At 46.4% G+C, this 12,817-nt stretch overlaps 1 protein-coding gene across 1 annotated transcript in view; it reads right to left on the bottom strand.

The window, feature by feature from the left end:
- Positions 1-521: 521 nt before the first annotated feature.
- The window catches only part of RERE (arginine-glutamic acid dipeptide (RE) repeats), a 151,711-nt gene continuing 139,415 nt past the window's right edge, over positions 522-12,817 (bottom strand). The window contains 12 exon segments of the mRNA XM_010005252.1: positions 522-555; positions 1,591-1,771; positions 1,985-2,124; positions 3,900-3,906; positions 3,991-4,711; positions 5,623-5,680; positions 5,682-5,828; positions 6,220-7,604; positions 8,190-8,303; positions 9,719-9,880; positions 11,099-11,298; positions 12,031-12,123. Coding sequence (XP_010003554.1) covers positions 522-555; positions 1,591-1,771; positions 1,985-2,124; positions 3,900-3,906; positions 3,991-4,711; positions 5,623-5,680; positions 5,682-5,828; positions 6,220-7,604; positions 8,190-8,303; positions 9,719-9,880; positions 11,099-11,298; positions 12,031-12,123 — 3,242 coding nt within the window.

Genomic DNA, 12,817 nt, shown 5'->3' with positions numbered 1-12,817 from the left:
AGAACTGAGCTCTCTTTAAAATTATGAAGATTTCCTACAATGTATTAAAATAAAAGTAGATTTTTATTATTATAGCACTTGGATTCAGAGCTTGTTATGTCACCTACTTGCAATCCTTGTTTTTTTTAAAATAGCTATAGATGCATTGAGTGTCTCTTCACGCACAGTGACTCGTGTTGTGAACCTGATTCTAGCACCTACTCAAAACAAACTAGTTAGAAGAAAAAAAACCAAGATTGCAGGAAGTTCTCTGAATATTCCACACAGTCCTGTTATTTTCAATAGGCTTCTGAATACGTTGTCATGCAGGGAGACCCACACCAGTCTTGAGAAATCTTCTCTACAAATGAACACTATGCTGATAAGTCTCTACTTGTTGGGTGGTTGTTTCCGTTTTAAATATATAAAGAAATCTTTATAAGATATTCTTTTCCTTTTGTAGCTCTTATTGTATGTAAAAATGTTCCACTCCTTCCCAAGGACTGGGGTTTCCATAGCCAGCATTACAAATAAATAATTTATTACAACTGTTTGTCGCCTTCTTTCTTCAGTCGACTGCAAGAGAAAGAAAACTCATTTTAACAGAAGGAAGGAGGTGTCATGACACTTCAGAGACAGCTTGACTTGACCCTTCCTGCTAACCTCACCCGGGTGCCCTGAAAGGAACAGAGGTTGCAACAGGACTTGTGAGCTCTCAGCACAAAAAACCCAGAGCTGTTTTAACAGCAGCAGTAACACCCCTGTGCTGCTGAAGGGCTCCTTACATGTGAGCAAGATCACCAATGCCAGCTCCTCAAGCTTTAGTTTATCTGCAGTTGTGGATTTGACAGTTGGCTTCAGGCAGACTGGCTGCCCCTTGGCTCAAGGCCAGCAGGCAATTTTGGAGAGAAGAAGCAAGGACTGAAACACCCAAGTAAAGCAGCACGAGGCGGGTGTTTAATATGCTGCTTCCTATGCATCCTGGGCACCCAGGACATGGGAATGGCCCTTGAGAGCTGCTGGTGGCTTCTTCTTCTTAACTGACATATTGTCAGTGGTCACTGCCAAACAGCAAGTAAGGTGGTGTCACACAGGGCAGGCCAAGAAGGGAACCACTCTCCTATCAACACCACACAGCATTCTGGAGAGAAACAACTTGCATGATTTGCCAGCTGGTAATGTAGGATCTGTAGTAGTCACACGTTTCTACTTCCTACAGCCCTGAGTAATTTTTTTAAAATTTCTTCCCTTTTCTCACTCATAAAGCTCTGACCCACCTGCCTCGACTGTTCTCAAGGAAGAGGGAGAGATGTGGAAGCAGCAATCTTAGCATCACACTGAAAACCCCCACCAGAGGTACTTCTGCCATGTGAGGCTGAACTAGTCTACATTCTGTGGCAATAACTTGGACGTGGCTTCCAATCTGCCCTGTCACCCATGCCCAAATTAGGTCTTCATACAGCTCCACCATCTTCTGTAACTGTATAAGGACAGTAACTTAGCAGCCAGTAAGAAAGGCAATGATTCAGAAGAAAAAAGGTGGAATGTGGAGAAAGATGAAGGAAGCTGTAGCAACCCCGAGTCTCCAAAAGCCTTCATTGCATTTCTCACCTGTAATAATCTTCCTGACTTGGTAGATGACCACCATGCATGTGAGGATGCCCATGCAACCACTGCTGCTCCATTGCCAGTCTTTGTAGCTCTGCTGACTGGGCATGCATGGCCTGCAGTTGGTGGGCTGCTGACATAGGAGGTGGAATGGCACCAGGCAGATCTCGTGGATAAGGAGTACCTACAAGACAGTTACCCCTTTTTAGACACTTGTTTGCTATGAGGTCTGCAGAGAGTTCTCCCCATGAAGCCTTTGTTGTTTTTTTTTTAAAACAAACTAACCAGCCTTTGGTTATAACCAACTCCCCTCCCGAGAAATGCTAAGACCCAGAAGAAAAGAGGACAGTTAAGATCAAGAGCCATCCTTTCTGGAAGGATCATAAAATGCTCTCACCAAAGACTGGATGTCGGAGCATTTCATGCTCATGAGGTGGCTGCCCTAGCAATGGGTTGGGGATGGTCCCAGGTGGGTATGGAAAACGTGCCAAATGGGGTCCAGCTGCTAAAGGATCCACCAGCGGGTGAACAGGTCCTCTGAACCTTTGAAAGAAGGACAGAAAGAAATAAATCAACTGCTTTGGGAAGCACCATTCAACTCTTGGGAGAGCAAAAGCCCTGTTAAGACTTAAGCTGGATCAGCATCTGGCCTGACCAGCATGTAATTAGCAGAAGCTTAGCTCCATCCAAATTGCAACCCACTTCCCTATCTTCAAGTGACATCTGCTTATCAAACAAACAGTCTTGTTAAAGCAACAATCCAGGGCTTTCAATTTTCGACAATAAATTAACTAACCAGTCAGGGAAAAAAACCCCTCTACTTTCCCTCCACACATCAAATTGAAGATCACTAGTGACATTTAGTACAGAAGCACTTGAACATCCTTCTGCCTTTACCAAGACCACTTGCTGGGCCAAAAGCTGGCAAAGACCTTTGTTTGCAAAGGGTGATGTTGTCACCATACCTGTGTGGCATTCAAGATTAAAGCCAAATTACTTTTCCAATACAAGTAAGAGAGACTTGACACTTGCCTTGGCTTTGTCTGCACCAGTCTCTGACTGGACTGAAAGTGAGAATGTACTCATCATGTTTTTGGTCAGAACAAGTAACTGGGGAGTGCCCAGAATTACCTGCACAGGGATGCTGACTTAACCTGACAACAGAATCCCTGCATAGACATGATCTATGACAAATTTCCTCTGCTCTCAGGGGGATGTGCAGGTTTGCCTCAAATTGAACTAGTCTACAATTTGTGCAGCCTCAACCCAAGCCCACAGCTGTCAGCTAAAGCTGGTATTTAGTGCTATCATCTCCTACCTGAACTATCTCAACACGACCCTGCTGATTTCTTTGCTATACAATTTGGCTTCTGCAACAGCAAATTCCTTCCACATTCCAAAAAGCAGACATCCCTTCTAGGTTTGATTCACACTGTTCCAAGGCCAAGTGGGCTACATTTGCTTGCACAAACATTGCACTTGTAGCCAGCTGCACTAGAAGCTGCACTTTAAGTACTTAGATTTTTTTCTTTCCCACTTAGCAGCTACTGCACCTGGTGCCTTGCTTGCCATGTTCTCTCCAGTCTGCCACCAGAAAATCAGAAAAATTCTGCTTAATGCCTCATCTTCCAGACACCAGAATTCTAGATGAGTAACCATGTAGCTTGATTTAGAAATGAGCAAAGCATCAATTCACTCCTGAGACTATTAAATACTTTGGGGGGAAAAAAAAAAAAGTCCACACATATGAATACACTGTAGCTAAAAAGATGCCAACCCATAAATTTATATGGCTCTCATGAGGACTGTGACAGAGAACTTCAGCTCAACTGAACCCAGATGGCTGGCATGTCAAATGCCTAAAGATATGAAGTCTTTCTCTCAATTTATTTTTTTTTTCCTCCAGCTCCTATATATAGAAACACCAGCTTTGGTTCCTTTCCAGCTGTAACTCATCACATGGCAGCCATCAGCATTACCAGTGTTAACACTTCCATGACATCTCTCCTAGTGAATTCCTTTCACCCAATGTAGACCACCTGTACACCAGACACCACTGTAAGGTGATGCTCCAGGACTCCAGTACTTAAAAAAACTCCACAAAAACAATAAAACAGCAAACCTTCCTCAGGGACAGTGTGCAGTCCCAAAGAGGAGTGCTGGACCGTTACCATCACTTACTTTACCACTGCTACTGGACCATCCTCCCAAAAAATCATTCCTTGCACTTCAGTTACCACAACTTCACACAGCACAGAAATCACATCACATACAAGAAAACCAGGGTTTTGCTACTTGAATTCTAGAGTCACCAACTGCCTATTTTGGCTGAACTGCTGCTACCAGCCCAACCAGAGAGAGAGGTTCCCTGGTGAACTGCCCAGCCCATTTCCCTGAGCTCACCTTGATGTAAGGGATCCTGCTGGTGTAGGTGTAAATGTGAGTGTATGTGTGAATGTTGGTGGTGGTGAGGGGTGACGTTGAACATCTGGAGCCGTGCCAAGGGGTCATTTGTCAGGGATGCCATTCGCTCAGCATGGATCCTCTCTGCTGCCAGTCTGTCAGGGTAGCTCATTTCAGGCCGTAACTGCGGGCCTGCCAGTGCAAGTCTCTCTCTTTCAAGGGGGTTCAAACCCGGGTGGAAGGAAGCAAATGGGTGAGGTCCTGCTGTTGGGGGAATAGTCAGTGCACCGTGCCTGGCAAAATGCTCCATGGGGTTAGTAGCTGGGTGAAGTGCATCTAGCTCTGGGGGCTTCACCTCAAAGCCAGGTTTCATCCTCTCTCTCAACTCCCTTTCCCGGATTTCTCGCTCCCGGATTTCCCGCTCGCGCAGCTCTCGTTCCCGGATGGTGGGATCCACGTTGTAGAGGCCAGGCATGTGGTAGGCCAGAAGTGGATCAGTGGGGTTCAGGGGGACAAAGAAGGGGTGATTGCGGTTGGTTGGCGACATGACATGAGGACGGGCATATTCACTCAGTGTTCGTAGAGCGGGTGTGTCTGGACCAATGTAGGGTGGTACAGCAGCGATGGTGGTTGGGGGAGGCTCAAATGAAGGTCTCATATGTGCTGGCCCACTGAGCTGAGACTCTCCAAGACGGCCTTCATGGGAGGAGCTGGATACCTTCTGCTGCACAGAAGGGGGGAAGAGAATTTCAGTTCAACACATTTGGCTTAAAAACAATATGAACACAAACTTCCCACCCTGTGCTACAAGCTCGAAGAGTATGCAAGTTCAGCTTGTTGAGTCTCACACCTCCTGCAGTTGTGTGCTCTGATGTGGTTTGGGAAAGAATTGGATTCAATCTATCTTGTAGGCCAGAAGATAATACTTTGTAGTGGCAGCCTCAAAGCTACTGTGTTTTACAGTTAGTAAAGAACTAACTGGTTGGTACATGTCACAGCTCTGGGCAACAGCTGGCTGGTTCATGGCACCACACACTACCAGTCCTGTTTGCAGCGTGCTCTTCCTCTCCTTTCCACACTCACTTGTATCCTACAATTCACTAAACCCAAATAAACTCATCTTCACTTTGTGCAATGCAACAGATTCCTTTCACATCAGAACTTTGTATCCTCATGGAGTTTGGGTCTCCCCATAAAAAACAGTTCCATGCCTTTAAATTAAGCTTACTTCAAATTCAAGAAGCCTGCAGATCCCCTTTTTCCAGCAGACAGCACTCTTGTGCCTGCACGAGGTGCAGAAAGTACACAAAGGCACTCCCTGTACCTGCACTGAGTGCTTTTCTACTGCATGTAAATACTTGGCTGAGTCACCTCCAGGGGCAGCTCAGGAACAGACCAGGAGCAGAAACTATTTCCTTTAAAGCAAAGCAAGTCCCAGGCAGGCCAGGAGGTGCTCATGGCTGGCTGCCTTTCACTATGCCAGGCTCCTATCCTGACAAACACCTGACTGCACGTGCACTGAAGTGCTTTGGGGGGGTTGGCACTCTGGGGTTGGCACTCTGCAGTCACCATCCAGGTCAGATCCTACCACCCAAACTCCCTTAACCAGCCCTCAGCTACAACCAAACCTACCGCAGCTCTTTCTGCTTCTCTTTCACGCTCACGCTCCCTCTCTCTTTCCTTCTCTTTTCTCCTCTCTGGCTTTCTGCTCTGCTTCTCTTTTGGCCTTTTCAATGGCCTCTTCTCTTTTCTTGGCCAGTTTTGATCCTGCCAGAGGCATGAAGTACAAGTCTGCTCTTGAGCATGAATTGTAGCCACGGTCCAGGTGCTTATAGAACCTGAAAGAAAAAACAGAAAGAGATTAGCCCAGGAAAGATGCAAGAGTCTGGGATTTAAGAACTGTAAGTAAAAAAACAAACCCAAAACACTTCTACAATAACACTACCAGCTTCCCTGAAAGCTGTAAAAAAATTAATTGTACCATATCACTTTACAGATGAGTGGAGTATAAAACCCCTCTCACAATCACAAACTGTGATGCCCCTTCTGCATATGCTGGTTGAAACAGCACATTTCCAGAAAAACAGAGCAAAATCATACTAAAAAGACAAGCTGAGAAGATGAACATCCTCTCAGCTGCCACAGGAGCTCCCTTGTCAGCTTTTGGGAGAGCCCTGCTAGACAGAAAACCAGAGCACATGAAGGAAGCACTGCTGATGACCTCCATACCTGGCTGATTGACTAGCATGACTTGGTGTATCCACCACAGTAGGTTCTGGCGATGGACTTCTGGGTGGAGGGGGAGGGCTTTCTGGTTCTTCAGCTTCATCTGGGACTTCTTCTTTGATTTGAATAGGTGGCAGCGTGCAGGCTGTCACCACTGGCACATTCCCACTAGAAGGTGCTGACGTAGAGATGGAAGTCTGAAGTGGGATGCCAGACACAGTGGGCGGCGTGGAAGTGGAGGGGCAAGAAGGAGGGGTGATGGAAGGTGGGCCTCCTGGGACAAATGGGTGCTGAGAAAAGGGGGGCTGGGAGGATACCTGATGGAGTCCGGATGGGGGGTGGCTAGCAGAGGGGGGAAGGCTCTGACTCTGTGTCAGTACTGGAGGCTGGGCTTGTGAAGACTGCAGTGGTTGGCTTTGAGGCATGAGCTGCAAAGGAGGAGGGTGTGCAGATGGAGGGTGATGAGTTGAGAGGGAGCTCAGGGGCTTTAAAGCAGGTGGCGGAGGCAAGTTGGAGTTCATTGAGAACGGGGAAGGGCCGGAGAGATGAGGAGGATGCTTGTGGGATGGAGCAGTGGGGAGCTGAGGGATCGGGGTAGTAGGGGGAGGTTTGATATGAGGCATTGCCATGGGGGCAGGGGGCAGGGGCTGCTCCCGTGGAGGCTGGGCCTGCTGCAGCGAGGTGGGGGTGGGCAGGACAGGCTGCGCTCCCTGAACCTGCAGAGCTGAGTGAGAATGACAGGGTGCCTGTGTCTGAAGGGGAACCTGAGACTGAGATGACTGAGCAGGGAGGGAAAATGGCTGGGAAGGTACAGGATGAGGCAGGAGGGGCTGAGCCTGCAGGCTGTGAGGGGCAGGCTGGGCCTGGCTGTGGAGGGGAGGCTGGGAGAGGGGCTGGGAGGAGGCTGGGGAAGGCTGGCTCTGCGGAACGCTCAGGGGCTGCAGGGGCGGGTGGGGCGATGGCAGCCTCTGCAGGTGCAAAGCAGGGGCCTGCTGGATGTGGGAATGAGGAGGGGGTGGTGCAGGGGCCTGGGGCTGGCTGGAAGGTTGGGATGCTGATGGTGAGACCTGAGGAGGAGCTGAAGGAGCACTGGACACTGCTGGCAGCGATGCTGGTAACTGGGCTGACACCGGTGGTGTGGGAGGAGCAGCCTGGCCAGAGCCTCCCTGTGGCTGCAGGACTTGGGGCTGTGCCTGCAGCACTTGCTGTTGAGCAGAGGAATCTGAGTCACTCTCATTGTCCTGAGGGCTAGGGATGCTGGGTGAGGTGCTCCGGTTATCCTGGTCAATGTCCTTAGGATCACTGCTCCCTTCGTCATTGACACTGCGGCTGTCGGAGCTCTCACCCTCGCCCTCACCCTCTGAGGGAGAGTTTGGCCTGCTGATCTCCTGCAGGGAGAGAGGGAAGAATAACCACCCTGCACAAGAAACTACACAAAGAACATTACCAACGTGCCACAGGATGCAACCTATCACACGTGGTGTGAAACACAAGGGCAAGAACCACTCCTTGAACCTCACAGGACTTAAAACAGCAGAGGGAACATAAATATCCAAAGTGAAGGCACAAAGATGATGGAGCCAGGCTTGTTTCAGAAGAGACCAATGGCAATGGACACAAACTGAAATGCAGGAGGTTCTGCCTAAACACAACAAAACACTTTTTCATTATGAGGGTGACCAAGCAGTGGAACAGGCTGCCCAGACAGGCTGTGGGCTCTCCATCTTTGGATATATTCAAAAGCCACCTGGGTATGTCCTGGGCAGCCAGCTTTAGATTGCCTTGCTTGAGCAGAGGGGATGGACTAGGTGACCCCCAGGTCCCTTCCAACCTACACCATTCTGTGATTTTGTACTGTGGAAAGTTCAGTGCCAACATTTCCAAATCATGTACAGAGAATTGTTACTGCATTTTCACCTCATCCCACTCACAAACCATCCTCCCAACAGAAAACATTCCTCTGAGGGACTCACTTGAGTTTTGGACTTTTTGGCATTGGACCTGTCGGGTTCCTCTGTGTCTGATGCTGCCTTTTCCCTCTGCCTCTTGGAGTTCTTGAGAGGAGAAGATACCTCTTCTTTTATCTTCTGCCACAAACACAGCAGAATGCAACAGTTACCGGTGATGTAAATGCACAAGTAAATTAAGCATATGCCAGTGCTATCATATTTAACACAAACAGATGAGAAGGGTTCCTATGGAGCAGAAGAACTGCTCAGAGTTTTCAGTATTTAACAGCCATCCAATTACAGGTTGTAGGGGAATCCATTCTGGAGCTGCTGCTGTGCTCTGCCATCTGCCAGGAGCAGCTCCCAGAAGACCTACAGAATACTCCAGCCACTCCCTTAGAGGTCAAACTTCAGACAGAACCCAAAGCAGACAGTAATTTTACCACTGCACACAGAAACCTAAGGGGCAGTTTGCACACAAACTCCACATACACGTCTGACACAAGCTAGTAAGAAACAGGAACATCAAGGAAAGTACTGCTCCTTGTGCAGATGTGGTATCCAGCTTTGAAAGTGAATATTTTCAACAGAGCAGTTGTCTGCAGCTGGGCAGGATCCAAGTCTCTCAGGAAAAGGTACCACATCAACTGGTCCAGTACAGTCCTCTAACAGAGACCAATACCAGTTGTTAACAGAGGAAAGAGCAAGAATTTCTGCAGCACACAGACAGAGGATAAGCCTCTACTACATGGAAGTCCTGCTTTGCTCCTGAATATTTTGAGAGGGATACTTCAATATCCCCTCAAATACAGGGCTAGCAGTGAGTAGCTATTACAACATTACTACCTTATTTCATGGCCTGGGACAGCTTTATACATCATATCATTACCTAACCCAACTGCAAGTTTTGCTTAGTTCATGTGAAAACTTGCTCCATACTCCAGTTTTAAGATTTTTGTTTTTTTAAAACATGCTTATTTTTAACTTGCTACTTCTCGATTTACACTGCTCATCACAAGCCTCCCCACTTCATCTGGCTGTTTCTTTAGTGCTCTCTTGGAAAGGCACTTACTCATTTAAACAGATTAAACTGTCAGCTTGCTCTGAAAAACCAAGCAAATACACACACAGAAAAACAGGAACAGAAGTAGCCTCATGACTACAAACTCATATTCCCTTGTAAACAAAGGTTAAGTACTGCTGAAAAAAAAAATCCCCAAAACTGTCTACTTGTCTCAAAGACAGCATTTCTGATATGAATTACTTCCATGAGCTTAATGCTTGTATTTGCATCTGAAATTGAAGGATTAATTTATCAAGAGAGCAGCCAGGTTACGTGGGGTCACTTCAATGGTTTTCATGACACATCCTCAGGTACAGGAACAAAGCACCAGTCGGACACACTGCTCTGTTTTTTTGCTTATCCAAACAAGTAGGAATTTCTAGGTCACCGAGAGATTCCCCAGCCTCTTCGAATCTGTATCTCACTGATCTGACTGAAAAGGCCTCTGGTGCCCAGTCTTAACCCAAAAAAAAGAAGGGAAACATTTTACCTTGGTGGACTTCTTCACCGACTCCGCTTTGCTGTCGTTACTGGAGGTGCTGGCGGCGCTGGGCGAGTTGCGGCCGCTGGAACGAATGTCTTCATTGATGGGGGAGGCTCTACCATCAGGGCTGGCTGGCTGCTTCTTACGACCACTACGTAGTGTAGACATCTGTTTGTTTCACAGAAATAAAAAGGTATCAAAGTCAAGCAGCTGTACAGCTCCCTTTGTTGTGTCTTACAGTAGAAGCATGGACGGAGTGTTTGAAAAACTGAAAACCAGAAGCATTTACTATGGTTACTTGAAGGCTCATCTAGATTTAAAAGGAGGCAAATCCTTAATTTGTCTACTCAAAACCAGTAAGTGCAAATTATTTTATTCAGTAGTGCCTGCTAGAAATGACCACTAGAGAAAGATGCTGTTGTTTGCATGTTCCATTTTCTTCTTGACACACGACTGCACATTTTTAAGGGTGCAAACACACCCAGTGACTGAGGCAGGAGGGGAGCCTTGTGTTCCATTGAAGAAAATAGGCTATTTGATTGCATTCTAGCAGTCAAGAGCAGCTTCTAAAACCACAGTTTCAATGTGCTCCTGCTCTGCAATAAGGACTCCCAGTATAGTTCAATCATGAATGCTGTTTTCCTCCCAGTTTGGCAGTTTTTTGGATGACTGGCTACCATACAAACAATGAAGCCAACCTGACAGTGTAGCTTTACAAGGTATTTAGAAAAAAATGGTCATATAATTATGATCAGAAAGGTAGAGGAAGAAGGGCAAGGCAAAAAAATAAATATATCTGCTGTTTTCTATCAGCTAAAACCCAAAGCAAACAACAAATTAACTCTGTTAAAGAGTTTTGTGACTTGGGCACAGTGAGGGTCCTGGCATGTCACCTTGAGGAAACACTGTGCCAGAGCATATTGCCCATAGGAGCAAACTACAATTCTCTGCAGGGAAGAGATTTTAACTCCAGTGATAGGAGAAAACTACATGAAGAGTATTTAATTTTTTAGAATTTTTACTCTAAAATAAGCCCAAGGGCTTCCCTCTGATGGGATCCAGCTGGAAGGAGGACAGCTACTAGTACAACATCTGTGATGACCCACTGGACAAGTGCCCCCTTCTGATGACAGCTCACTGCCAGTCATTAAACACATGGAAATAACAAGTTTGACCAGAACTTGCCAAAGAAACATTTCAGCTCCTTTTGTCAAGGAAAAGACTCAACCTCAGCAAATCTCCCACTTGCAAACACAAATGCAGCAGCAGGCACACCCCATGGCAGTCAGGCAAGGAGGAGAAAGTGTCATTTCAGAAGTCTGACCACTTCTTTCCAGCCAACACTTCCTCTTCACAGAAGCTGCAATGTAAGAGTGTGACACCCACCGAGCCTCTACTCCTCCGTGTCCTCATGCTATGCTTTCCACTAAGTCCATCATCTTCCTCTTTGACAGGTTTAAACATAAAGGGTGGAGGGTCTACAGGCTTCTCGATGGGCGGCAGCTCCCCGTACTTCTTGAAGTGAATGCGACAATCAGTGCACAACAAAATGTTCTCTCGACCGCCGTGGTGCCAGTCCTTGGAGGCTTGGGGCAGGAAAAGCAACAGCTTAGAAATACATACACAGCAGATGCCCAACACAAACAGTGTGCATTATTAAAAAAGCACATAGAAATTAGAAAAAGTAGCTGCTTTTCTACGGGCAATGAAGGTGAAGAAATTTCTGGAAAACTTTGTCCAGCTCCAGGCTTAGTCTGCGTTCCCCTGCATATCTTCAATATTCAAACTGTTGGTTTACTTAAGCAACCACAGCTTTGAAAACAAAGAAAGACGCCTTATCTGCTCTGCCTGGGAGCTAACAGGCAGCTCTTATTCTCCAAAGCTGTGGTTTCTTTAAGTGAAGTGAGCTATGACCTTCCTGTTTCCTTCCCCTTCCATGCCCTGCATGTGCCTGAGTATCAGACAGCCTCCAGGAATGGGCCTGCTACAGAAGACATTTGGTGCAGCATTAAGTTTTGTGTCTGACAGTCACAGTCCAATATTGATTTGCCCACAAATTGACTATATAGATCACAGATTCTGCAGACTTTCTCCTGTATAATGTCCCCCTCCCAGGAGTCTCCTTTGTCCCTGCAATATTGATCTGCAATGACAGAGCACGACCAGCTCTGCCAGGAATGCTGCATATTTTAGCTGATTCAGCCCCGCATCTTTTTGCACAGCTGGACATGCACACAAACTGCTCCTGCTTGAGTGAAGCCACATGAAATAGGCAGTGGCAGAAAGGAGAGAAACTCAGCAGTGACTCAGGTGCCTACTGGTTGTGAAGCAGTGGCGACAGGCGTAGCCCTTCAGCTCCTGTTCACTGTCCTCGCTGTCAAAGTCATCTTCACTGGCTGAGCTCAAGTCCACTGCATATGGAAAGAAAAAGGGAAGAAGAGAAAAATGGAAAAGAAACTCGGCAGGATTTTTTGCTTCCTCCTACTTGGCTAAAATAACTATTAATAATAATTATTCTTGCATAAATATGATGACTTCCTACAACCACCTTGCCTTGGATGGCCAGTATTTCCATTTTGCAAACTTAGCAAGGCCAGATCTCATCAGTCTGCAGACTGAAGTTGGATTCCAGGAATGCTCCAAGTGATACAATTCACAGAACTCTTAAGTTGTCATTCAAATCCTGTTCATGCTTAGTTAGAGAGGCTGTGTTCCAAAAGCACAATTTCCAAGAAGTAAGGAGGTTTATCTCTAGAACTTGGTCAAATTTAAAATAAAATATTCTGTATCTAAATCTTACTTTATTAATAGATTCCATGCACAGATACTGTGCTGGCATTTTTGGTGTTTATTTTGTTTCTAGATTTAATCTTCTAAACCAGATGGGGGCTACTGTTATTTTCTTTAGACGGTGGCTACATTTACCCCAAGATCTAGATCCACTTTGTGGGTAGAAAGACAAGATTTACATACATTGTATCTGAAAAACACATGGTGATTGTTTTCTATGAGAGGTACTACAAGAACATTACCAGCTTCCCAATCCTTACCACAACCTCCTTCAGAGTTTTAACCTGTGGCAAACTCTCATTTCAAGAATGTCAT

This window comes from Chaetura pelagica, unplaced genomic scaffold (assembly GCF_000747805.2).
Source record: "Chaetura pelagica isolate M959 unplaced genomic scaffold, ChaPel_1.0 scaffold159, whole genome shotgun sequence".
NCBI classification, from domain to species: Eukaryota; Metazoa; Chordata; class Aves; order Apodiformes; family Apodidae; genus Chaetura; species Chaetura pelagica.
This window is presented reverse-complemented; position numbering and strand designations above follow the sequence as displayed.